Consider the following 27,568-nt stretch of genomic DNA (forward strand, 5'->3'; position numbering starts at 1 on the left):
GTATTCACATTTAAGTCAATGGGACTATTGATGGGCACAAGGACTTGCACAACTGTTTGTGCAACCTGCTAGTCTGGATGTTCACATCCTCTTGGGACTAGACAGATGCAGGGATATAAAGTACAACTTACACCCTGCAAAGAAGTGTTCTCCTGCTCGCATTCCTTATGGTATTTACCATTCTTCATGGTGGGACCAAGAAAAACGTCTTTGATCTGGACAAGACAGAGATGTCAGCTCTGAACAAGGAAAAGCTCGCACAGAAACTCTGAAGTATTAACAGATATTTCTAAACAATATACCCCACTGTTCTCATTCTTAGACTTTTTTTTTTAAAAAAAAGACCCAAAACCAAAAATCCAACACTTCAAACTGATAAGTCTCCTATCTATCACCATCCCCTCCTCAGGCGCAAGGGAATGCCCATTCTTGCCACCTTTAAGGCAAGGGAAGCACTATAGCAGCAAAGAAAACCCACAACTGCATAGCAAGTAATTGTTCAGGTCTGTAGCATATACAGGTCTTAATGCCACAATGTAAGCTAGCACAAACACAGCGAGAAAAGTCACTGCAGCAGTAAACCTCATGTTTCAGTTTTTCCTACCCTCTTCACTCCTGCCCTCAAATTTCTGCTCCAAGCTGCTTTCTCAGAGTATGGCATACCTCCAGGTAAGCAAAGCTGGTTTTAAAAGGGTTTTAAAGCTATTGACTCAAAGTGAGTTTAATAAATTTAAATTCATAAATACTGAAAGTAAAACTATCAAGGAGAGTAAGGATAGTTTAAAGAAGCTGCTGGTCAGCTAAAAAAGCTATGGGGTATTACACTATTAGAATAAAGATCCTAATTAAAAAACCACACAACTTATACACATACTTCTTACATTACTCCTTACATACTGATGAACATTTGCATCGCTCAGAGACCAGGTAGCCCACTGGCTGCAGCTGCCGAACATGCTGATTGGGGTACTCACACAAACCAAATTTGGCTGTGTTCTCTCCAGCAACTTGTCCTAGTAAGTTAATGGGGAAGATGGTGTAGCAGTATAACTCAAAAGGAAATGCCAGAAGCTCCAAATACTTTGAAAAATGTGTCATTTTATTTGTACACTTCCAAAGTTGTATGTAGAAACTTATAGTAGAGTCCTGTAAGTTTACTCATTGCTAGAACTGCTGGGGACACAGGATGGTATTTACTGATTGATCATCAAGTTAGAGGGGAATAAACAACAAAAAAAAACCCCACCAGAAAACAAAAACTTAAAAGTTATGGAACTCTCTCTTTTTGTTGTTTTTAATTCCCAAGTACAAATTTTATAAATACAAAACAAATTCACAAATTACTTTGAATGCTAAATAAATATCTACTTAATAAACTCAGACTGAATACCTCCAGCCAGCACTGGTACAGTACTTAAAAAGATATGCAGTTGTACTCATTCATGTGTAGTGTTGAGAAGATATGCTCAAACAAGTTTTAAACATACACACAGCTTCAACTGTGCTACAGCAGAAGATTTTATCTGAGTTGATAAAGCCCTCAATACCACAGCTCCTACAAAATCTAGAGAATGAAACAAGGTCATTTGGTACAGGAAAAAACAATGTACTTCTGGAAGATATTTGGACACATGAATGTATTAAAAATGTACAAAACCTCTGTAAACCAGTACTGTATCCAGTACATCTATCAAAATTATTAGACACTGAATAAAACTGTAGCAAAGGTAATCTTTCCTACGTTCTCCTGAGTGCTTAATATTAAGTTGAGAATATAGTGCAGGCCACACTTCAAGGTGGTTAAACAGTTGTTATTGCTTTATACACGTATGACGACTGTGTGATTTAACATTTCATTTTAATGAAGATAACAGATTCCCTCAAAAAATCCTTTGGAAGGCAGAGGTTAGATTCGTGACTTCTTTGCTGCGGGAGCAGCATGGTCCACATTACCAGATGTAATTGGAAGTCCGAGCTTTTGAGCCTGAATGTGGAAGAAAGCTTGAAGTCTAGTTCCAGCTTTTGCTTCACTTGTGTTCCGAGGGTTGTATTCAAAGCAGTTCGAAAACATCAGCTCAATGTCTTCAATGAATTCCGCTAGTAAATAAAAAGTAAATAAATTAGTGTGTCTCAAGTCATAAGATAGCAGTACGATAAAGCAGTATGACAGACACCACTGAATTAGTATAGTCATCCTCCACAGAGCTGCAACACAAAACATCTTTCCATGTGTCAAGTTTCTATCACTATATTAGTGAAGTGTCATGTAAACATTCTTAAATTTCTCTGATTATCAGTAAAGGAAATACAAATCAGGCAATAACAGCAGTATCTTTTCTAAATATTTCATCAGTGTCACTCACTGACATCAAAGGCTTGAGAAATTACCAGCAGCTTCTCAGCTGCTCATTTCTTGTCTATCTGTACATCCTGTATTTAGCTAGTGAAAGAACTATGTTCAACAAATCTCATTTAAAAAATATTAGTAAATGCTCTTTAAAAAAACCAAACCAAAACAAAAAACAACATGAAACACCACAGCAAACACAAACACAATTTCATCTTTCTAATCCTCTGACACAGCTCTATTTTATAACAAGAACTTATTTTAAAGACAGAGAATAGGGTTTATTAACTCTTTCAATAAATAATACTTACATGCTAACTTATATTCACATTTATTCACTTTTTCACGGATTATATTTAAGGCAATAGGTTTTTTGATGATATCATAGTAGTCTGGTACCTTAAAAAAAAAAAAAAAAGAATTATTCATAGACAAAGAAATGGAAGCTTACAATTCTACCTATGTAAAAAATTAAGCAAATTATGCATTACCAGAAAGCATTTTGGTTTTGTTTTTAAAGAAATAAAGGAGTCCCAAGCAACCACCTCTATTTCCTGAACTGAATATTAGTTTTCAGGTACTGCTTTTCCATTTTTTATATCATTAAAGTAGCAGACCACAACAAACATTAGCCAGCAATTCAATTAATAAATCTAATACTAAATACCCTGTGAACAACTGCAAGAAAATTGCATGACTAGATAAGCATTACAGTGTTCCAGCTACTCCCATCTGTCAAGCGCAAAAATTATTTCCAAGATTTTAAAACTTTTCATTTTCCTGTAACATGTTACAATATTAAAAGCTCCTTAATCATCAGTAATAGCCATTCTTACTCCACTATTATTCACCACCTTGCAGTCTTGCAAGAGAAATTAAATCCTGAGATTCCATTTATTTTGTTGAAGAGAAGGAGTAAAGCTTTCTGTAGCAAGCAGGACACAGTATGCAAGTACCTGAGATAAACAGCCAGTCAGAACAGTGTTTATGTGATAAAAGTGAGAGGAGGAAAGGGACTGCCTAATCCTTAAGGGCACTGATCATTTGTATCATAGATTTTGCATTGTAGGTAAGCACCAAGCTTAAGGCAACTCTGTCTCACTCATAAAGCTGGGGAGGGAAGACAAAAGATAGCTCATCCAAATTTGACCTTTTTTAAGGTAAGTTCTTGGCTGTGGCCTGTAACTTTACTATATCAAGTGCAGCCTGCAAATGAACCTAGAGAAAGAATTAGTAGAGAAACAGCATTAGATTGACACATTTTTAATTCCTTTCCCTTTAGGAGTGCTGTTTACATAAGTACTAAAAACAAATGTAATTTTCTCTTTCTGGTTTGCTGTGCACTGATCATTCAATGTATTCTTTACACAGTCTTAAAGGCTGCAAAAAGTTTAAATCAAAATTTCTATCACAATGAAGAAAATCTGGGTCACTTAGGTATCCGTTTTTCTTTCTGAATTATGTAGAGACTATCCCTTAGTGACTGATCCAGTCAAACCAGAATGCACTGAATTGTAGCAGTTTCTTTTCAGGATCAAAATTAAATTGAATTCTCCATCCCTCCCTAAGAAGCTTCCTCGCATTCACCAGATTCTTGCACTTTCCAGTGTAATTCCTGTACTCTAGCAGGCAGACACTAGTCCCTGTTTCATTCAGAATTCCTCTCCTCCGCCTCCTTTGTGCTTACATCTTTCATACACTTTTGTACATCATTCTTTTTGTCCAGATACATTAATCCTTCCATTTATCTGTGACTCCTTAGAGTTTCAAGTCTTCATTTAACAGCTATCACTGTTAATTTTAATACAGCACTTAAACACTGAGCTCCAGATTCTTCAAGAGCATCTGTGCAAAGGTGCTCCAGAGGGCCAGGACAGGACAGACACTGTGTTAGGGCAGGATAGCTCCAGCAGTGCCTTATAACTGACAAGCCAGTGCAGCCTGCAGAGAAGCAGACGTGCCTGGAGCACTTTCACTGTAATGCAAACCTCTAAAGCAGCACTCACTGTGGGTATCCACCTTACCATCAAGTGTTTTAAAATCTAAACAGGAGGGAAATTAAGAACTAAACTAAGAAATCATCTTTTTAACTGCATTATAGTTAACATCAGAGTGAAGTTGTTCCTACCTTGTTATTTTATTGCAGGTCTGTTCTCCAAGTACCTTTGCATAAACTGAAGATGAATTGAACTAATTAATTAATTTACCACAAGCTTACCTTTAGCACTGCTGTGCTCTGTTTTAGTTTTTTTGTTTGTTTGTTTTGTGGGGGGTTTTTTTGTTTGTTTTCCAAATCAAAGCATTTCACATTTTTAAATGCCTGGTAGCAAGCATATATAAAAATTTCCCAATAACGTGGGAAAATATTTGAGCTGAAGTGTGAGAGTTCTCTTGAATCCTATTGCTTAGCTGCATCCCCCTGTTTGGGCAATGCTATACAATTCCAAGTTTTATTCGCAGCAAACAGGATTCTCAGCCATTATCATTCCCTCAGCAGTTCCATCAGTTACCTGGATTTTGGAAACCAGTTTCATGAAAGGCCAGCTGTCATCATGTCGTACCAGTTCCACTATGAGTTGTTCAAAAGCTGAGAGTTCATGGACTCCCCCTTGACGTCCTGAACTTCTCCTGTTCAATGAGGTCTGAGGAGATGATTCTGGAAAAAAGCAACACCCAACCAGATAAAAATAAACACCTGACAAGTAAAATAAAAAAAAAAAAAAAAAAAAAAAAGAAGTGAAACACCATTATTCTTGGGTACTAAAACTCTACTTTCAGGGTACAGCTCATGGAGTTTGGCTTCAAGTATTTGCTATACTACAGCCTTGTTATTAACCACTAAATGTCTCTCTTGCTTTACAAAATACTAAGTACCAGGACTTAGCTATGTTCCTCCTCCATTCTTCTTCATTGCATTAATTTTGGAAAGGAATTTTTCACTGATTTAAATTTTAAAACAATTTGTAAAACACTCAAAGAAAAGCCCTATTAGAGCAAAACAGAATAAGCCGCCTGCTCATAACTTTTACTTCCACAAAACCTCTATTCAGAGTGGTTTTATCTGCTTTCAAGAGTAGTCAGCAGGGTGGTTAGAGGATAAGCCCTGAAACTCCCAATGGTGAAGGACAGAAATGGGTGCAGAATACAAGGCTGCCACACTGGAGTGCAAGCTCTTTTACACTCTTGAGTCTTACACTGGGTCCTTTTTGTTTCTGAAAGGTTATTGTAGCTTTCCAACTATTTCCCTGCCATCAAATACCTGGTATTAGTTTAAAGAGCAAGGACACTGTTAGCTCCATACCAGATAGATGGCATTTTTCTTCTGTTAGCAGTTTCTTCTTGTATGTGTATATTGCCAATTTCACTACCTTGCCTACATCTGTGTTCTTCACTGTTTTTAACTCTTTAATAAAACAAAACCACAAAAGCTGTAAGTAAATATTTGCATTTAATGGGTTAAGGCATAAATAGACAGGCTCTCTGTCATATTTTCTATCCACTTACTAGCAATTGCTCCATACTGTGTGCAAATATGAAATTTCAGATATGAGTATGATAAATCTCCTTGGCAAACTAAGTATTTGGTTTTTAGATGACTGCATTTTTTTTTTTTAAGGTTCACTTCTGTCACTGCAAAAGCAGGAAACTGTCTTGTTGGAAGTGGTAAAAATGCTTTCAACCACCACTTCTAGTCTACTTGCTCTACCACACAAATATTTTAGCAAGGAACAGAATGTGGTTTTCATTCTGGTCAAACACATTTCTCTAACCTGTGGATTGTCGTTTCCTGCCTCTTCTCTTGGGTTCAGTAACAGGAAGAGAAAGTTTTGAAGCAGAAACTGGATACTTCCTAAGCCGTTCAGTCGAGTCTGAGGTATCAACAATTCTAAATCCGAGAGAATTGGAAGGGCTGTTTTCCAGTGTGTTATCAGCACTCTTCCTTCCTCTTCGTCTTCTTCGAGGACTGAGTAATTCCACAAATACATCTGCTTGTAGTGAACTATGGCTCTGACGAGTGGTCCGGCTATTAAGTCTTAAAGAAGGCTTTGTCACTGATGGAGGAGCTGACTTTCTTAACCTCCTTCTGGTAGCTTTAGATGGAGGTTCACTTTGCTTAGGTGTGTTTTCCTGACTCCGAGAAGCGTACCTTGCCTGACGCTGGCTGCTCCGACTTGAGAATGGATTGTTGAGTTTGGCTGCTCTCATTTTTAATGGAAACTTGACCTGGGGTCTTCCTTGCTTTGATGGGCTACAGAAAGGGAACAATTATGTTTATTTCCCAAAATGCCATTCTTCTCTTTTCCCTCAGTTTTCTAATTCAGCATTGAAAAAACCCAACTATTCAAGGTTGGACTGGTAAGCAGCTGGCTTTCAAGCTGATACAGTCATTCAATTACCATTACCTCCTCTACTGTTCTGAAGTCTCTTAATTAAATATTACGTGGAGCATGTACTTTAAAGAAACGCTCAGAATTCTGATCACCTTTGCAGCTTGTACAACGCGAGTGTGTTAACTGGAGCACCAGCTATCAATTTCTTTAAATCACTTACTTGCTTCTCACAGCAGCTGTAACTACCAGGATTTTTGAATATTATCAGCTACATAGAACACTAAGTATAAAGTTATGCTTTATTCAGGGTTTATAACTAGTACTCAAGACTCTCTTCCATTGCAGGAGAGGAGGAAGATCCCAGAGAGAAATTTACTTCTCAAGGAGATGCAAGTTCTATCCAACTATTGAATCCCAAATGTCAGAGCCACAAATAATCTTGCTTCAGTCAAATCAAAAGACTGTACCAAAAAGAAGAAAAATACTCCAACATCAGGAAATTTTCCTTCAACTTTTACTCTCCTGGCATGTGTATCAAATCCATCCCCTTAGTGAAATTATCACATTGGATTATTTAGTTGTTTGGGGTTTTGTTTGGTTGGGTTTCATGGGGGTCTTTTTTGGTGTGCTGGCTTTTGGTTTGTTTTTAAACAGCTACTGCAGAAGTCCTGAATTCCGCCCAATGTCACAGCCTCTGAGATGACTTTGTCTTCCCTAACGTTCAATACTTATTGTATGCATCTATAGTCCCCCAAAATTCAAAACTGGACAAAACCAACTCCATGTTTTCTCTAGAAAATATTTACTGTTTGAAATTGTCTCCACTTCATATTCAAACAGCAGCTGTACAGAACTGCAACTCTGATGGCCATCTCTCACCCACACATTCAAGGCTGGAATTTTCATGCTAAAAAGTGAGTCTAAGTCCAGTGGACCTAACTTTTGTTAATATTAAACCCATCAATAAGAGCCAAATTCATAACAAGCTGCATTCTTTTTTAAAATAAACATATTTTTCAGACTGGATTTTCAAGATGTGTGTGTATGTGAACAATTACTCCACCTAAAAATCAAGATGATATTCAGTAGGAAACCACTTTAACATATCTATTTACCTTATCTCTTCTTCCTCTTGAGAGTCATCCTCCTCATCTTGCTCTTCTTCGTAACGTTCTTCCTCACTTTGTCCCATTTCATCATAGTCTGCTTCTTCTTCCCCTTCTCCTAGTCGTTCAGCAGTCTCTTCATCACTTTCCACAGAAGGTCTCTGTCTGGAGGAGAGGCGCCTAGAGCGCTGTTTTGGTCGGCACTCTGGACAAAACCAGTCTCCTTCAGGAATGACCTGGAAACAGAAGAAAAGGGAAAATTAGTAATATGCAATGAAGTCATAAGAACTACTCAAGTTTCTTTGTGAAAAGGAAGCACTTCTTCCTCAAATACCTTCAGCTTGGGCCTGATACAGTAAGTATGATAGCCTCGATCGCATCCATCACACAGCACCATGCTTTCTGCATCGCCTTTCTTTCGACACACTTTACAGCGAGCATTGAGGATGGACTTTGACCAGATGACACTTCGATCCAATGTAGACAGATGAAGGAAAACTTGGGACAAGCTGGTAGAAGAAAGAAGTGACTCTCTCCAGCGATCCAAAACTGTTTTATAGGATCGTCCACCATCACTGGCATCTTCCATTAAAGACGGGGATTTAAAAAAAAAAAAAAAAAAGGAGAAAAGGCAGAATGATCAACCTTCTTTTTCAAACACCCAGGTTTTCCTAGACTATAAGGTTAAGGCTCTGACTTTCAAACAGACAGCAGTAGCAAACTGGGATAATATTATAACCTTTGTCTTATCTCTTCAATACTTGAATATTTCCTCCTAAGTTTCCAAGCTGCTGAAGCCGTAAAATTTTATACTTCAATACCAATTCAACTTAGAACTTGCACATACATAGGACATGAGTAAGACATAAAAGTCTTACTCAGATGTCAACCCGGAAACCTAACAATTTGATTATTTATAGATAAAAATAACTTACAATCAAAAAAACCCCAAAAAACCAAAACCCACCACACTCACAATTTACTTTCCCTTGTATGTACATTTTGAAAGCCCAAAATATTTACATTTAAAGAGAGCACCTGACATTAAAGAGAGACTTCGCTGGCCAAAAAACAGCTTAAAAGGGCTTTTCTCACCTGCACTTGCCCTTGCCCCCGTATAGTCTAGCAGACAATCTTTCAGCCCTCTGTCCACGCCTCAGTGCCTTTATTCCTCCTCTGCACTCTGCCTGCACACGAACCTGCACTGCTATGTGGTTAACCAGATTGGGCGACTGGTCTGGTTGAAATATAACTTTTTTTGATATTTTATAAGCAATGTAGCACACATTAGCTAGTGGCAAACCAAGTAAGGCCTGGGATCCTAATTAGGCTAGAAATAAACAGGCTGGGAAGGGGGGTGTGGTGCGAGGTGAGAAATTATACTGCATTTTCAAACAGGTTTGGTCTGCAATCCAGTCCACCCAGGTGGCCACACAAATGCACTCGCAGAATAGTGAGGGTGGCAGTACCAAACAGGAATGAGCAGCTGGGAATTACGGAAGCATATGGGCTGTTTGAGGAGTTAGAGAAATGAGAAGGTGTAAATCACACCCTTGTACTACTGCTGCTGAGCAGAAAGGGAATTTCTTTACGAAAGTTGAAAGCTCTTTCTTGCCTTTTGAAGCAAGAAAATTTAAGGAGAGGAAGATATAATGTAGCGGTACTTTTGATTATAGAAATGTCCACAGATTTCCCTTTTAAAAGTGGCAGTCCAGTTACTACTGTGTGATCTCTAGCTGATTAGTGATGCACTCCCAGTATAAAATACCACCTTGCCTGCTGCACTAGTCAGTAGGCACAGGAATGGCCTATGATCCACCTGTCTGCCAAACGATTTCTCCTCAGGAATAGGAAGAGAAAATGTCTAATAAATAAAGTGAAAGAACAAATACAAGACTAATTGCTCTCCTGGCAAGGTCTTTCTGCCTTCTCATCAACTGGCTGCCAGGATTTGCCTAATCTTGCATACATTTGCAAGATTAGCAGCAAGCACCGCAAGAGAAGTGATGGGAAAAGGCAGAGGATAAACAGGCAACACAGCTTCATAAATAAAATACAGCCACTCCTGAACTGCAAATACAAATCCTCATTTCCTAAATTTCCTATTACTTCGGCCTTTGGTTTCCTGTCTCAAGTTCAGTCTTACCAAGGACAGTGGACAAGCTCCTTTTCACAGCACTGCAGTATATCTCCCAATGTATTTTTTAAAATTCAGTAAGAAGAAAATTAAAACTGCTTGTCAGGACACGAGACTCTAATGTGAAATCCACTTCAGTTCTCAGTTCTGCTGCAGATTTCTACTATAACTCTGGCAAAGGCACTTCATCTTAACTGTATATATAGTTTGTCAAGCATTTCTTTTGCTGACAACCGCAGCTCAAGCATTATTACTTCTTTTTTGGTGGTTATTTCTAGCCTGGAGTGGTTCACCAGTATAGTTCATCACACAACACAACAAATATTTGCACTGCAAAACAGCATTTGCAACATAGAGACAGAAATTACTGACCACGACCAGCTCCAGCATGTCCTGCTGCTGAAAGAAACAGGCCAAACGATACCCACCTTTTCAGATCCCAATTTGTAAAATAAGAATAACACTTTTTTCTTCTATCCATCATCTTTCTCACTTATGTTGTTAACCTGGGAAGAAATGGCCTCTTCCTTTGTGTCTGAGCAGCTCTACATTGCACAGTGGGATACCCCTCTGTCAGCTCAGCCCTCCAAGCCTTGCTACAATGCAAATGAAGTTGTTTGACAGATCTATGCACTCATCTATAGCTAACCGAGTTCAGGGAAGGGTTTTCCATTTTTGTATTTCTAGAAAGGATATGCAGTTGCACAATGCTACAAAGTTTAAAAAAAAGGCCACCACAACAAAAAAAAGGGGGCATTAAAAGCAGGGGGCAAGGAAGGATTATGTGAACATGTAGATTTCTGTCCCAAAGTCATAAAAAGAAAATACAGTTCTTCATTTCTGGTTGGATAAAACTTCCAAGGAAAAAAAAAATTATTTTTTTTTATCTTTGAGCTGTACTTGTTTTACTACCCATGTTTAAACCTTTGGCTTCAATACCGCAATTCCTTCAATATAAGGAACTGGGTAAAAAATTATTGAAGTGTAAAAAAAAAAGAAAACCTGATAAAAGAGATAAAATATTCAATACTTTCTAATTCTTAGTAATACAAGTAACACTTAAAATTTACCATCTCTCTGACTAGTCTTGTCTTCCACTCTCTTCCTCCTTTTATCACCCCAGTGGTTTCTTTCATCATCTTCTGTATTACCTACCATTAAATCATAAAGTTATTTCAAATACCTTTTTGAAGCATGGTGGATGAATTTTTAAAATTAATTTTCATAAGCCATACTCATGTAGTCTAAAAATGTAACTAGAACAGTGGTTCCCAACATGTGCATGTGGAAAAAGGTAGGCAGGGAAGGGTAAGATGACAACACACATGGAGGAAATGCACATCCCAGGATTTACTTTGACTTCTGCTACAAACAGAAGGGTTAAACAGAACCTACTCTCCCTTACCTTTCTATCCATCTCCAGTGCAAATGGCTACAGGAGCAGCTTACTGACCACAGGTTCCTCTCTCAGCAAAAAACTTGTCTGGTCTAAGCTACCATGAACCTCCTAACATCTCAAAAATATAGCCAGTTTATGGGCACAGTCCTCAAGGACCAAGAGGACTAACTCATCTGCCATGTGCAACAACATACTTAAGATATTTTTGTGCAGGAGTGTTCTTGAGCATTAAAATGATGAAATTATTCCCCCAGGAATTAAGAGCCATAGTAAAACTTATCTGCTCCAAATGCAAGGTACCTTCTTTGACTGCCTTCTCTGAAGAGCAAACAAAAATTCTTCATCAGAAAAAAAGCCCACTTCCACCTTTGCCACCTCTGCTCATGAAACTCCACAGGGAGGTAACAAAACACGAGAACAAAATATGCATGTATACTAATCCTATCCCAGTTCACTGCTGGAAGATGCCTGATGCTGTTAGGAGGAGGACAATTATAAATAGAAAAGGGAACAACTTTGGCAGTAGAGGAAACAAAACCAATCAAAATCTAGAAGGAAAGGAATGGAATAAAAGACAAGCAAAAAGGAGCAAAAAAGCTGTATTTTTTTTTTTTTTGTCCTGAAGAAGTGCATGGCACAAGTTAAAAAGGAGGTAAATCGTTCCCAATATCAGTGAATTAGAATCCAACCTTTTGTTCAGAAATCTGTATTATATTTGTACCTGATGGATGCTTTCTGACTGGAGTCTTTTGTTCAGAAATCTGTATTATATTTGATTGTACCTGATGGATGCTTTCTGACTGGAGTCCTGTGCTAGTGCAGAAGGCAGGTTTTTTTCATGACTGCCTCATTGAATTCCAGGGCAACTGAATCACTTCTTTGTTTTATACCTCAATTTTCATATCTACATAATAGGAATGATAAGACCTACTTCTCCACTGAAAAGTACTTTGAAATGTAAGGAAAAGCAATTTATACTAAAAAAGAAGCAAAATCCACAATAAAAGTTGCTTGTATTTCTTCCCCCCCCAACACATTTTTTATCTGCGAAGTAGCACTCCAGAGTTTCCGTCAAACAGCTATTTTTTTTTTTTAAAAAAGCTTTTTTACATCTTAACTCTATTTTTTTGCAGCAAAAACATGTACTGCAAGCTGCACCCCTCTTTTTGTGATTCTCCCTGAACACTGCCTTGGGCTGGATTGAAGGAAGTAAAATCAAATTTTCACAGCTAATGTGTAACGAAAGGATTTCTAAAACACAATTTATAATTAAGAAATGCATACAGGTCAAGTCATGTTACATTTAATCACTGGACAACAGAGGATTAGCAGACATCTAGCAGCTCTGCAACGCAGAGGGTGCTGTTTCTGGGGTTTGTAGATGTCCTTTTGCGTTGCTATCTTCTGTGTCAGTCTTTTCCTGCTCTTCCACTTGAATATTTGGTGTGCACCTCAACCCTAAATTTATCAGAATCACCAGTGAAGCTCTTGGCAGCCTGGTACAGCCTCAAAGAACAAAAACAAAGCGAGAGGAGCAGCTGGTCCTTTTATTGCTGTGCTGGGTCCCTTTGTGTGCTCTGCACCCTGGAGGCCACCGGGATAAACTTGTCAGTGGCTGCAGAGAATTTCACTGTGCTGTCTATAGTACTACAAGCTGTAAATGGAGTGAAAACTAAAAATTAAGTATGGCTCCATTCCCTAATAGGAACAGAACACAGTGAAGGGGGAGAGAGAGAAAAGAAACTCCGCAGTGAAAGCAACAACTGAAATAATGACAAAGACAAAGCACTTTCAGTTTGGTTTAAAGCAGAAATGCAGGGGTACTTTTTTACCAAAAGTGTTCCCCTGTACTGCTACCAAAACAGAACTCCTATAAAAAAAACTATATAAGGACAAACAAAAACAAAAACCGCACAAATCAAAACCCAGTGGTTACAAATTAAAGCAAATTTCTATCGTCACGTTGGCCACTTCCCAGAGGTGTCAATGAAAGAGGGCATCACAGTTCCGAGCACAAGGCAGTCCCCAAGCAAGAAGCAGTGTCCACTTTTTATTATGAGGTTTAGTAACAATATTAACACCTCCTCGTCAAGCTAAGTCGAGAACTTTTCTTTGCCTATTATACATATGCAAGTTGCAAACTAAGAAACAGAACCTGCTACGGTAGCATGCAAAGACATTGTTTCCAACTGGGGAGTTTAGATGAATATAGATTATGCAAATTTTACACTCTTATGCCTGAGTTTGCCAGTTGCCTGTCAAACACACAGGTTTCCTTGACACTTTGCAATGCCAGAAGTTCCCAAGTCAGATCACCTTTCATGTAACTAACTGCCTAGGGGACAGAAGATCATCAGCGATTAGGTGTGAGTTTTAAGCCACTCAAAGCCACAGCTCCTGCAAGAGCTCTCTAGTGACAAAACTAAAATCTTGCCTTCATTCAGACTCACCTCCTGCTAAAAGTAGGATGTTACGCAACTGAAAACATGAGATGCTTGGCACCAAAGGTGAAGCAAGGAAGAGGGAACCTGACACTGCTGCTTAATGGCTAGGGCAGTAAGCCAGAGCAGGAGACCTGGGATCCTTCCTGTTCCCTTCAGCTATGTACGTTATTCTACACATTACAGTAATCTTACAGCAATACCATTTTACAGAGCAAAAGAGATTCACAGGCACAGAATGGTAAATGAACACATGAGATTTAAGACATGCAAATCACGTAAGCTTGCTTTCCCTATGTACTTTCTTTGTCACACAGGATAAAGTATCTAAAGGAAAACAGGATTCCCAAGTTAAAAACAAACAAGAAACCCCACAATCATCAGGCAAAAACATGAACCATCATTAGATTATAGCAGAGGTGGGACCACTGGGAAAAAAAAAAAAAGAGAAGGATTGCTAAAAAATTTTCACTCCAATATTTCAGGGACATTTTTCTTCTTTTAGTTCTCTTCCTCTAACTTAGGGTGCCCGACCTATGGCCATAACCTACTAAAAGCCATGTTTTTCTTCTTAAGGACACACTGTGGTAAACCTACAGCTGTCAGCAAGATGCTGTTGCCAAAATACTCTCACAGAGAGTTTGGAAATGGAGGGATATACTGCACAATGTGTTTACAACCTGCACATGCAGAGTAAATACAAGAAACGCTAGATGTACTATCAATTAGCTGTCTTACGCACATGTTGTAAATCTAGTCCTATAGCAGGAAATAAGCCATATCATGCCTGGCTTGGAAAGGGCAGAGGTACTTGAGTTGACCAAACACTTAGCCAAGTAAAGCTTTTAAACAGCTGCAGTTTAAACTACTCCTACGCTCTCCCCTTTCATCTCAGTCATTTGCCGCATTTCCCTCTTCTAGAGGTCATCACACTGATAACAAAAGCTTGTGGAAGGGAATCCAGGCCCAAGTGCCAGAGTCTCTGGCACAAACCTAGCTCAAACTCACCTTCAGTGGCAACTGACAACCAGACACCAGACTCCGTGCAGGAGCAGCCGAGACAGAGAAACACTTTTAGGTCGACTGTGCCATGGGGCACTAATGTCTAGTGTTAATACACCAAAACCTGCATTTTCATCTCAAACTACTGCAGCAAAATCTGCCAGAGCCTAGGGATTTTGCATGCAGTCATTATCAGAGGCGAGTACCAATTTAATAGGATGCGTAGCAGTTTGGGCTCTGGAGGATCCCTGGTACGTGCTGCGCTGGTAAACCACGCTGCACTCTTGCAGGTGAGAAGTAAAGCAGCCCAGCCAAGCACACACCACAGCTCATCCTCAGTGCAGCATCCAGAAGGGAGCCTGGGTAAGACAGCTGCCTCAGGAAGGATGAACCACCTTCACACAGTTCTCCAAGACAAAACCCCAGTTTTGAATTGCAGAAGGATCCTAAGGAATCCAGACCTAAGGGACCACTGGAGAACAAAGTGACTTTATGCACTTTGGATCCCCTCTCTCACCCCTAGAGCACCTCAGAGGATTCAAGGAAGGAATATGCATTAAAGTCAAGCTATAAATGTGCTTTGGTTTAAATTTTTCTTCCAACCTTTTATTTCCAGGTTTTACATCATAAACACAAAACCTGAGGATCTGAAAGTTTGCAATATAAATCTTCACTATGTTTTACCGTATTCTGTTATTGCTGAACAAGGTGATCCAGATAAACCAGGCCTATACTGCGTTCACAGAAACAGTATAAAAAGGAGCATGGATTTTTACAACCTAAAAAACACCCATAAGAAACTCATGGTATACTTGCATGATACATTAGCCTCAACAGTAATGCTGAATTACAGAGTATTCCCCCAGAAAGCTCACTCAGTTCTGCCTAACAGCACAATTTGTCTCCCAATGCATCAGTATAATTATAGGGCCACATAACCAAGACAACCAAAATGATCCAGGTTAAATACGCATGCATTTAAGAGTAAAATATGCTGTTAATTAATACATGTAATTCAGGACATGCAGAATAATAAAAAATATTAATATTTCCTTATGATCTAGGGCCTTGCAAAATGAAAATCTAACATTTTTTAAATTTTACAATGGTACATAGCAAATGGTTAGTTATTTGTTCTTTTCCCCAACACATTGTTCTCAAGCATCCAGTCTTGCAAAAGAAGCAAGGAGGCTTGGGGTAGGGTTTTTTTGGATTTTGGGGGGTTTGGTTTGTTTGTTTGTCACAAAATCTTTCACAAAATCAAGAGACATACAGTTTCAATTCTGAAAACTTACCAAGAGGTGCTTTGAGAAACCTCCGCTCAATTCCTTGTTCTATCTGAAGCAGTGCGGATGCCAAGTGGTGGACCACATTATTAACTGGCTGAGGAGTACTTGTACTTGTTGATGCAGCACTTGGAGCTTCAGTTTTTAACTCTACGAGTCTACAACAGAAATGTATGATATTATTTTTTTTTAAACATACTTTGAATTTAATACCAGATACTTGTACAGGTCTGTATCCACAGTAGCTATTTATTTTCACTTCATTTCCATGCATGGACTATGGGCATGAACAGATACTGCCCAGGTGTAATTAGTTAACCCAGTTCTCAAGTTTGCTTAATTGGTCTAGTTAATCTAGATAAATCATCTTCAGGTAGCAAAGTTATCTAAATTTCAAGAAATGTGGATTACAAATTTCAATACAATTACTAAGATTTCCAGAAGATTGATGCAACATCTATCAGCTAGTTTATGGGAGATTTCTGTGAAGAGCATAGTTCCAACAATTCTTTAGTGAAAACACTACCAGTGGCGAGGTATAGCCTTTTAGAATGCTTCCATCTGCAGAATTCAACTACATATATCACCACAATTATTAAGATTTTTGAAAAGAAAATAAATGAAACAAAACCAGAAAGTAATTTTAGATTGTTAAATCAAGAACTGTTAACTTATATGTTCTCATCTTTGGAAGTTTTTTCTAAAAAACTAACTCTTCATCTAAGGAGAAGAAGAAGAAAAAAAAAATAAAAAAAAGGAGCTGCCTTTAACCAAAGACTCAGTAATAATTTCAAAGAGTAGTTAATCTTCCTGAGCCACAAATATTACATATAGTGTAGGAATGCAACTCACACTCATGAAAATAAAATTCAATTTCTACTTGGGGTTTACTAAAAAAAAACAAAAAAAACCAAACCAACACAACTAATTCAGAGTGTCTGGATTCTGCTTCATTCTAGTGAATGAGCAATGCTTTTGGTTGTCCCTGTTCTTTTTGCAGACTTAAAAGCCATTCATTATATTTTGCAGTCACACACATTTTGAGAGCCTGAAAGCAGACAGAAAAAAAGCCGCATAGTTATTTACATTTCACTAGTCAAACTCCAAAGTCTTAATGAGATGTCACTCACTCTGAAGTGGATAAAAAGCCCATCATCAAAAGCAATCTGTCACATGATTTCAGAATCCCATAGTCTCTGTTTTAATATGCAAGACTTTATTAGAGTAGACTTTTTTCAGAAACTTTGACGGAGTCAGTATCAAACGGAAAAAAAAAAGAAGCAACAAGCCTCTGCAGTTGAATTGAGAGCTGGCATTGGAGCAAGTGCCCACGGTAACTGGAGACAGATAAATTTTAGCTTCTCAATTAGAATAATGGAATATTTCAATGTTGTGGTTTTCAGGAAGTGAATGTCTATCAGTTGTGTCATTCATATAAAGAAGAATGACCCTATCCACTTTGCACGCAATGAGAGAACTCAGATCCGAGGGGCAGTCTTATATGAAAATACTAATTCAGCAAACTGAAATAAAAAGGGAAAAACCTTAAAGAACTCTAAATCCCCACATCCAACACAGCACTAGTCTACCCAGAAATACAGGTTTAATCAAAGTCTAATTGCAGAAAACCTCACAGAATACATAAGGAAACAATATGCTAGTACCATGATCACCTCCAATGAATCTTTCTTCCTGCATTATTTCAACATTCACATCTTATCAAGACAAGCAATTTTATATGTATTAAGTAAATTAAGGTAAATCACATTTATGAAAAGTATGTAACTTCTGAGAAGAAATCTTCACAGTTTCTATAGTTTGATTTACAACAAACACTGGTATAGTGTAGAGTCTCACGTCTCAAAAATTTGTTTAGAAAAAACAAACAAAAACCAACAAAGCACTTTTACAGTTGCAACACAACAAGATTTGAGGTTTCCTCTCTTTTACTACGTTGCAGTTTGCTCTACAGAAGGATTATCATTCATAAAGTTACAACATTATATCTTTCTTTTGCTGCAGTGCTAAAGGTTAATCCAGACCATGGCCTGTTGCACTGATGGTTCTTATTGTGACTCATGAAGAGGTACACTGGCCTGTTCAACCAGCAATTTGTTACTATTACCATTTTTGCTTTTAAACACTCCTACTCTTTCCACAAAGTTTTGGGGCTTCCCCCCCCCTTTTTTTTTCCCCTTTTTTTTTTTCCTTCTGGAAAACAAACCAGAAATTGTCAGATTAATTTTTCTCTGCATTTTAAATTATTTTAAAATGAATTAACATATTCCTTATTTGATAATTAATGTTCACTTTGAGGAGTGTACTATTTGAATAGTAGAAATCATAAAAATTGGTGTCTTAAGTCTTCTATGGTAAGAGAACAGGATCATTTAGAAAACATAAACCAATGCAAAAATCTCACACTTAAAAACTCAAATTTTAAAAAATACCATTCCAAAGCATTTGAGGGTAAAAACAATTTGAAGGTTAAAAAAAACAGAGCACTGCTATAAAACTTACAGGGAAGAGCCATTATTTAAACCATAGCTCTTACCTGTCTTTCACAACAAACTTATCTTGATCATCAGTTTCCATTTCCTCAGATTCTTCATTCACAGTTTTAATTATACCATTTTCTTTGTTTTCATCGTTCAGAAACTCATAGCGCCCATGTTCTAAGGCTGTTCTCCAAGACTGTCTGTCTGTAACCTGAAGCAAACATACAAACATGAAGTTTCTGAAGAATCAAAGGCCACAAACCTTTAGTGCCAATTACTGTCTACACTTAATTTAATTATGCTTTCAGTAAAACCCATAGAGTGCATGAGTTCTTACTTAAGTTACAGACTCAACAGCACCACCGTGCTCCTAGGTATTCCACAATTCCCCTATACCTTAATAGCTCCCAATGTTCCTTGGTAGATCCTGTCTTCTATGTCCAAAAGGAAATCTCTAAGTCTCAGTTCAAGCTGCTTCTCTGCAGATATGCGAGATCCATCATAGGCATTCTGCATCCTTCCCCGTCCTGAAGGAGGTCTGATGTCACTTTGAGGTTTGTCTGCAAGAACACCAAGTACTTTCATGTTAGTTCTTAAAGTAGCCATGGGTGGAGGGAACAAAGGTAGTACAGGGCAGAAAAAAAACTGCACACACACGTTCAAAACTCTCTTCCTGTAGCAAGAGTTGTCAATACCAACATCTCCTTGCCAACTAAGGCATCTGATCCAACCACATGGAGTATAATTTAAGGGAAGACCTATAGGTTAGCATCCGCTTATCCCAACACACAGGATGAGAAATTCCTGTCAATTTAAAAGTCATTCTTTTGTCTTTAAGTGTTTTCTAAAGTAGCAGATAATCAACAACGACCCTCTGCTCTAAGTGCAAAGAGAAAGAAAAAACAAAGAATAAAGTAACATTTCTATTATTTTTCATATTTTATGCCCCTTACTTTACAGGAGAACTCCTCAGGTTTTTTTCCTGCATGGATCTTTATCGTGGCAACATTTAAAATAAGCATGTGCAACCGACAATCGCAAAAACTAACAGAACAAGATATAAACCCTTTTAAAAACCTGAATTAGTGCTTGCAAATCTGCATAGGTGGCATACATTTCTGTTCAAAGGATTTACCTTAAATCTTATGAATACAGTGATGACGAGTCATATGCAAGAATTCAGGGGTATTTAATAAAAAATTACCATGAAGCTCTTGTTAAGGAAGTACAGGATGAATTTCTAAGATGCTCTCAATTGTGGAGACAATTCCCTGTAACTGAAAGTAACTATGCAAATGTTCTCAAAATGTATACTAGCATATTCTGATGTCTAGAAGTGGGAAACATCCCTTCTGGTTTAAGGAAGAAGGAGAAATTCAATGTTTTTTTCTTGAGCAGAACTGAAACAGCAGCAATTGGCTTGCACATAATTGACGAGGAAAAGTTAATGGATACCAGAATAAAATCAAGAGCACATAACAGTTTTATTTCCATGCTCTTTTAAGTGGGAATTGGAAAAAGGAGAAGAAGGACAGTCTACAGCACAAGAGAAACGCAAAGTAGTTCTCACTTGTCCTGCAAGTCATTTGAGTAAAGGCAATAGGGCAGCAGCTGGAGTCCACAGCGGTAAAGCTCCCTCCAAAGTACAGCTTATCACTGCTTATCACACAGAGGAGGTGACATTGGGATTGGACCACTGCATTTGAATTTTCTTGATCTGTATTAAAATGGAGTTCAAAGGTGCTTTTTTTTTTTTTTTAATCAATGTTATTCTACAATTCTAACATAGAGTAGAAAAATCTATGATGAGGGAAATCAAGTTGCTTCAGGGCAGAAAGCACAAAATACAGATAAGGGTGCAGTAATCAGGAAAATAAGGAACCATACACACACACATTTATCAGAAAATGACAGAGTTTTCTCACCAAAACCCACAAACATAGCCATAAGGCCTCCAAATAAAGCTAAATTACTATTCAGAAACTCTGTCCTGCGCTAGTTTCCACCAAAAGAAATGGTGGATCAGTTATGGATTTTGTAGTATCTGACACTGTCACGGCATGTCCTGCCACACACACGCTCCAGTAAAGCAGAACCCAGCTCTGCTCTGAATAATTCTCCCTTGCCCCAGTACAGATACACTGAAATCCCCACAGTAATTTGGCATAATTCAAAACAAAATGCAATTTCTTAAACATTACTCTAGGGAGTTTCATTTTGGTTAACATCCTCTACCCAACAACATGCCACAAACAAGCCAGCTGCAAACCTGTGTATGCAGAATTTTATCAGGGATTGGAGCTAAGGCCTTGCCAGTAAATGGCAAATACTTATCTAGGAGAAAAGGGAAAAAACCCTAAACCCTAGATATAGAATGCATCTAAGTACACTCCTACACTTTAAAACCCATAAAATCAATACTGCTCTGCAGATGTCTCCTCCTCCTGTAACAAGCAAAAGAAGAAAGGGAAAAAAAATAGAAAATAATAATATAATACAATCCACTGCAAGTATGTTAAAAGCCACATAACAACCAACACAGCTACACTATTTTTTTCCTCCCAAAGGTTTTAGTGTGACCCTGCAATATGCTATTATTCCCTTGTTCACAATAGGCCAGTAAAGGCTTTTGAATTATTTCATGCATTATAATGTTAGGAAAGAACATGTCCTACTCCACAAATCAAGGTAATAGTCATTGCCTCCCTTTGCGATTTTTCTACCTCTAGTGTCATATCTTATGTCTCCTTTCATCATACTGGAAATAAGGACATCAGATGATCAATACTGTGATTTACCTTTAGCAGATATTAATCTTTATTCCCCAGTTAATCTCTTCCCAAAGCTCAAACTAATTCCTAAAGATGTTTGTTTAAAAGCCAATCCCATTTTACTAAGCAGTGAGATAAGAGAAAAATTATTGGTTTTATAGCATAAAATGCCAGAAAAATACCACAAAGATTCATCAGGAAAAAACCCCCCCCCAAAAAAAAAGAAAAAAAATAAAGGAAAAAACAAAATCTGTTTTCCATAGAGTGAAAACAATGCTTAAGAATATTTCTTATTTCTTAACAATTGCAATTAAACAAGAATTAGAGGTTTCTAGAATATTATATAGAAGTTACAGCTGTGAAAACAAATTAAGATCAGGAACCTTTCATTTACCTGGAATATGGAATTTTTCCACAGGAAAACTGCTTAGTTGTTCATATATTCTACTTTTCTCTTGTAAAAGAGTTTCTTTTAAGGCACTCTCCCTATGTCCTCGGGAATTGAGAGCCTCTAATAGTTGGTCCAGTTGTTCCCGAGAATTGTAAAAGCACCAACGGTTTGGTTTATATACTGGCCTTGGCACCTCTACAACAACACTGGTGTGTGAATCTTGGTCAATATTGGAGGTAGATTCAGAGGATTTCAAAGACTCTCCAGTTTTACTGAATACCTGAGGTTCATTTGTGCAAGACGGTACACTATTCTGAAAGGAAGAGGTTCGAGGCAACAACATGTCTTCTGTGAGACCAGAATAGTCCTCTTCTATGAACAATCCAGGAACAGAGGGGAAAATCCAGTAGCGTCGGTACAGACGGTCACGACCTAACGGGGTGATATTTGTGCATGCTGTTGCATTCTGAATCTTTTCTAACAGTTCCTTCTCTTTCTTTTGTTGCTCCTGTTTTAAAGCTTCTTCGTCTTCAGCAGTAAGAGGTTCAGTCTTTTCACAAGTAGCTTCTTCTTGTCTTGTAAATTCTTTATATCCATTTTGCCCTCTCCTTCCTAAAAGTTAAAGGAAGAAGAATGATAGCAACATGCTTGTAAGTCTTTAATTGTCCAAAAACTCAAGTAAAGGGCAGGTTTTGGTTCTGTGCCTTTCAGATTATGTAAACTTACACCATCAAGGACCATCAGCTCAGTCAAGAAACAATACTAGTTTTATTAATGAAAAATTCATTAACCCCCTTCCCTCCATAAAAAGGAAGCATCTTTAGCTTACTTTCACATTGCAGAAACTAGAACAAGTCTCATTTATGGACACTGTCATGTTTAACACCATAAAAGAAGAACCACTATTTTAAGAACTTAAAAGTATGTTATCAACGTTATCTTATCATGATAAAGTAAAATTCTAGCAATTTCATCATTTGAATACAAACTATGTTTTGGAGTTATTTTATCATACTCAAAATGACCAACTTAAACCCCCCAAAGACCTCAAGGAAAACCAGAATCCCTATATAAGAGCTTTTATTGCAAACTTAGTTATGATACTTCATCAAAATTTTTTAAAAAATATATACTATTTTTTCCCCCCTCAACTTTTCTTTCAGTACCAGCTGAAAATACTCCAGCTCACATCTTAGTTTACCAAAGAATCAGGTCCTGTCAGTCATCAAGAAAAGTACATCTTGCAATTAACATATGCATTGGTGTAAGATGCTGTCAGCACTCAATTTCTACTGATTTCCACTGTGACCTTCAGTTTCTCCAATCATAGGAATGAAATAACCCTTGTTTGCCCTCCAGGCACAATGTCTCAAACATGGGCGTTCGAGAAACTTCAAATTCTGTTTAAGACCTCATTGCTTTGCCATCATAAAGCTGTACTAAACACGCAAACCTATATTACCGAATGACTCAGAATTTCTCTCCCAGGTACTCTTATGAACTGTAGAAGCTTGCAACCTTAAGTCCACAATGACCCAGGACTTTCATTGGCACAGACGCTAGCACAAAGCCTTCACAGGAGAAAGATACAGATGAGCTAGCAGCCCAAAGCCATCAACAACTCATCCTCCTGTAGTGATTACCTATGTTTAGTTACAAGCAGCAGGCTGTGCCATTTACTGCACCACAGCTCCTACTAGCACGCTGCTAAGGAAATTAAACCTGGGGACAAGTCTGGTTGTATTCTTGTATAGAAGGCATGCTGCTTCACGAACAGAGGCAAACTAAACCCAATCACTCAATATAACATTTTCTTTTAAAATACCTGTTGTTTTTGCAGTTTCCTAATAAAAAGAGTCAAAACCACCCCATATCCTGCTAGATGAGACTCCTACAACTCTGAGTGCACTACTCGTAACTGTAATGGTTTGTCAGGCAACAGCCTGGGGTTTTTGGTTTTTTTTTTTTTTTAGACAGAAGAGGAATCCAGACATCAAGTATAGAAGACAAGAAGAAACAAGCATGAAAGAACGTACAGCTGACTGCTAGAACTACATCAGGCCAGCTCAATACACTTAACAGCCCGTTGTGATTGTGTTTGGTTTTTTTTCTTTTCCTTTAAAAATGTATAGGAAAGAGTTACACTTTACACTGTAAACCCCAAGAACTTCCTGGGTGCATTCATGCGCGTGTGTGTGCATACATATACACAAATGAACAAATACTTTACAGCGTTACCTCTTCCTCGTTTTTTGTTTGGTCCCAGTTCTTCTTCCTCATCTGTCACTGTGTCTATGTCTTGCTCTTTACGTTCAATTTCTTTGCTCTCTGTACTAGTATCAAGGTCTTCCCGTTCCTCCTCCCTGACACAATAAAACAAAAGGTGACTAAGTGACCAACCACGTATTAAAAGCTGAATGGAATGAAAAACAATACACAGTGGAATACAGCATCTTCAATAAAAACAGAATTTTCCTCACAGAAATACTTAAGCTAGTAAAAGACCTATAATGCTTTTTAAAAATAAACTTGAAGTCATAGAATAAATTAAAACCCAGAAGAAACCCACTGAACTGTAAATTGAAAGTTCCATGTTAAAGATTAAAACCTGCTCTCTGACATTCACTCTTTTATTTGAAGAGCATTATTATAATCAGATCCTTTTTGGAGACAGTGTAGTTCTGCTGACCTGATTTATTATTTTCAGGACTAAAAACAAAAATGTATCCTCATCAAACTGTATTATGTTTTATAAAATGCTTACTACACATTTTCCCCTCATCTAGCAAATATAATTAAAATCCTACAAAACTACATACAACCACTACAGGATAACATTTCTTTTACTATTTTTTCCTCAATTATAGTTTCAAAAATATAGCACAAATCTGTCTTTGCTCCATGCTCACCTTTTGCAAACAAATTTATTTAACTAACTCCCTTCCTCAAGTAGGTAAAGAAATAGTGTTGTATATACACTTTGGTTTTTTGTCATATACAACTGTATGTACATGAATCTTACCACCTGAAACCATACAGTTTTATTAATAGAACAAAACACGTTGGTTTTATGGCAATCACTTGGGACAGCATAGCATTTTTTTAAAAAAAATGCTATTAAATCTCATTTATAAACTGTTATGCAAGGTCAGTATTATCTAGCTCAGATCAGACCAATTCCTTAACTTATAAAACAAATTAGAATGGTCTGTTCTGAAGATATTCATAGATATGAAATCAATGGAAGACAAAGAGTAAAACAAAACAAAAAATTAGATTTTGCAAGTTTCTCTTGTCAGTAGGTAAAACTGTCAAGCTTTCAACAGAATTATGAGTATAATAAAAGTTAGTTTCAAAAAAATCACTTTTGTAAAGCAATTCTAGAACACTAGGAAAAAAACTAAAATCAACATTAAGGGCTACATACTTAAATTAAAATATACATTTGTGTATGATCAAGTCAATGAAGTACATAGGTAAGGTCTGGCCACATAACTGAAAAGTGCTGTATCATATGTATCACAGTAATACCATGTATCATACCCAACAGATACTTCTACAGCAGGATTTCTTTGCTCCTCTTCCTTCAGCTTTTCTTGTTTCTCTTTCATTTTTAACTCTTGTTCTTTTAATCTTTCTTCTTTCCTCTTACGTATCCTAATAGTAAGAAGAACATAGAAAACCAGTTTCAATTAATCTAGTATCTGACCTGGCCACATCTTTTTTGTTTTATACTACAGTATCAACCAAAAAAAAAAAACCAAAACACAACAACAACAACAAAAAACCCCAACCAGTAATGTGAGAAAGCTCACAGCTTAGCACAACAGAAGTTTCACTCCTGTCTAGGGTCTCAAGAAACCAGCATAAAACACAAACACTACTATTGTTTCTCATATGCCTTTTGCAATCAAGGAATTAATCAAATTTGTAGCAACAAAATTTAGCTTTCCATATCCTAGCTTTACCTTGCTGCTGCTGCCTCTCGTTCTTTGCGATGCTGTTCTGCCTTTAATTCTCTGAACTCCTGCTTTGCCTGTCGTAACACATCAACAGAGTCCTCGATAAAATCTCGAGTGGAGACAAGAGTCAGAAGCTTCCCACAGAGGGCATGAAGGATCTTCATCTTTTCTCCTAATAAAATTCAGACCAATGTTTATATTTATCAGTTGTATAATGAAATCAGTCTTACTCTTACACACTCCAGACTGTAGACAGGTTCCCACTTGCGAAAAAGAAATATCTGCTTTGCTCTGAGATACGAGCCTTTGTTTTTCATTTATTAATTTTTAGCACTGAAAGAAGAACTAAAATTCAATATTATCTTCAAAACGGAGATAAAGGAACTGCAGATTGTTATTTGGAAATGGAGAAAAAATTACTAACAGAAGACCCAGACCAGAAGAGCAATAAAAAACAGGATCTGAATCAAACACTCAGATGCTTCTCCCAGAGAGATTACCTTCTGCAAGTAAAGCTAACATTTCTTTAAACAGGATTTTAAAAAGCTACTCAGAAGTAATGAGACTACCTAGCTCTTCAATCTCTGATCTCGTGGGACCTGCTTTGGGGAGCCACAGAATAGGGGGTGGGTGTTGGTCTAGGTGACCCCCAGAGGTCCTTTCCAACCTAAATTTTCCATGATATATGAGATTTTTACCATTCTTGATCTGAACCAGTTACAAAACCAATCACTTCATGAACAATCTAACAATCTCTAACATTTATTATCTTTTATTACCTGGCAACAAATCATACACTGAGGTACTTGAAAGTTTCTTCAGGAGGCCAGGATTACTTAATCTCAGCTCCATGCAAGCATCATCAGTAGCATCAAACCCTCCTCGTTTCTGGTAACGGTATTTTGCATTGGCTGATGTTACATCAGCACCTGATGCTAGAATGTGAAGTCTGAGAATCTCAGAAAGAGTGCAGCTATCAAGATCCAAGTTTTTCAAATTGCAGCCTACAGTTGAGAAGAATGAACAGTTATTTGATATAGACATTTAAATACATATAAATAGAAAAATGTGCTTTAAAATACAGAGCAAAATAAGAACAGTAACAAAACAAGAAGTGAAACCCACACATACCCTGATGTAACTGTGGCCATGCAGCTGCCAAAGTTGCAACTGCAGACAGTGCAGATTTTGTGGGGTCTGCATCTTCATCCAAAGCCTCTGTTAAATCTTTAAGGAAATAAACACTTTATTCTAGTGCAAATTAAAACTTGTACTGCGGAGGGGAGGAAAGCAAGCCAGTTTTTAAGAGTTGCAGACAAAGCAAAAAGAGGGCCGATATTTACAAAAGCATCAACATATTCAAAACTCAATTCACCATCCAAATTAAAATATACATCTCTTTAAATGCAACTAAAAATCCAACTAAAAGCTAAGGACATGCACCACATGCTATTCTCCTTATAAGATGTTAAAGCAAGCACAATGCACAAAACATGCACAATGGCAACACAAAAGGCAGCAAAAACAAATCTATAAGCACACTTGAAAGCAAAAACAAATACCAGTGCAAGAACACCTGTATTTCATTCCCTCATATGAACTGTTATTTCCTATCATAATTTTGTTTAGAAAAGACCACCGAAACCAACCAGACATTTTGATACTGGTTATCACCATTTACTGTATACTTTTAATCTGTCACTTGATATAGCCTTACTGTTCTGCACAAATACGATTACTAAGGCGTTACAAAGAAACCATACTTCACCAAAACAAGCATCTGCACTTAATAAGGAACATTACACATTAGCAAACCGACCAGCAAAGCAGGGTAGTGAAACAGAGAAACAGCAAAATTCCTGTTTCTTAGACAAAAGTTTCCTTAGCACTTACAGGT

General features: G+C 37.5%; 1 protein-coding gene across 1 annotated transcript; it reads right to left on the minus strand.

The window, feature by feature from the left end:
* Window positions 1-1,086: 1,086 nt before the first annotated feature.
* On the minus strand, window positions 1,087-26,898 carry LOC104466678 (bromodomain adjacent to zinc finger domain protein 1A-like; the record flags this gene model as incomplete). The annotated part of the gene is made up of 17 exons (XM_010080198.1): window positions 1,087-2,097; window positions 2,659-2,746; window positions 4,858-5,003; window positions 6,118-6,596; window positions 7,794-8,020; window positions 8,119-8,366; window positions 10,992-11,072; window positions 16,059-16,207; window positions 18,604-18,758; window positions 18,944-19,107; window positions 21,713-21,981; window positions 22,012-22,321; window positions 23,948-24,072; window positions 25,253-25,366; window positions 25,678-25,843; window positions 26,451-26,675; window positions 26,803-26,898. Coding segments are annotated over 17 exons (3,233 nt in total), but the record flags the coding sequence as incomplete, so codon positions are not given.
* Window positions 26,899-27,568: the final 670 nt, after the last annotated feature.

Source organism: Pterocles gutturalis, unplaced genomic scaffold (genome assembly GCF_000699245.1).
Source record: "Pterocles gutturalis isolate BGI_N339 unplaced genomic scaffold, ASM69924v1 scaffold4479, whole genome shotgun sequence".
Taxonomy (NCBI): domain Eukaryota; kingdom Metazoa; phylum Chordata; class Aves; order Pterocliformes; family Pteroclidae; genus Pterocles; species Pterocles gutturalis.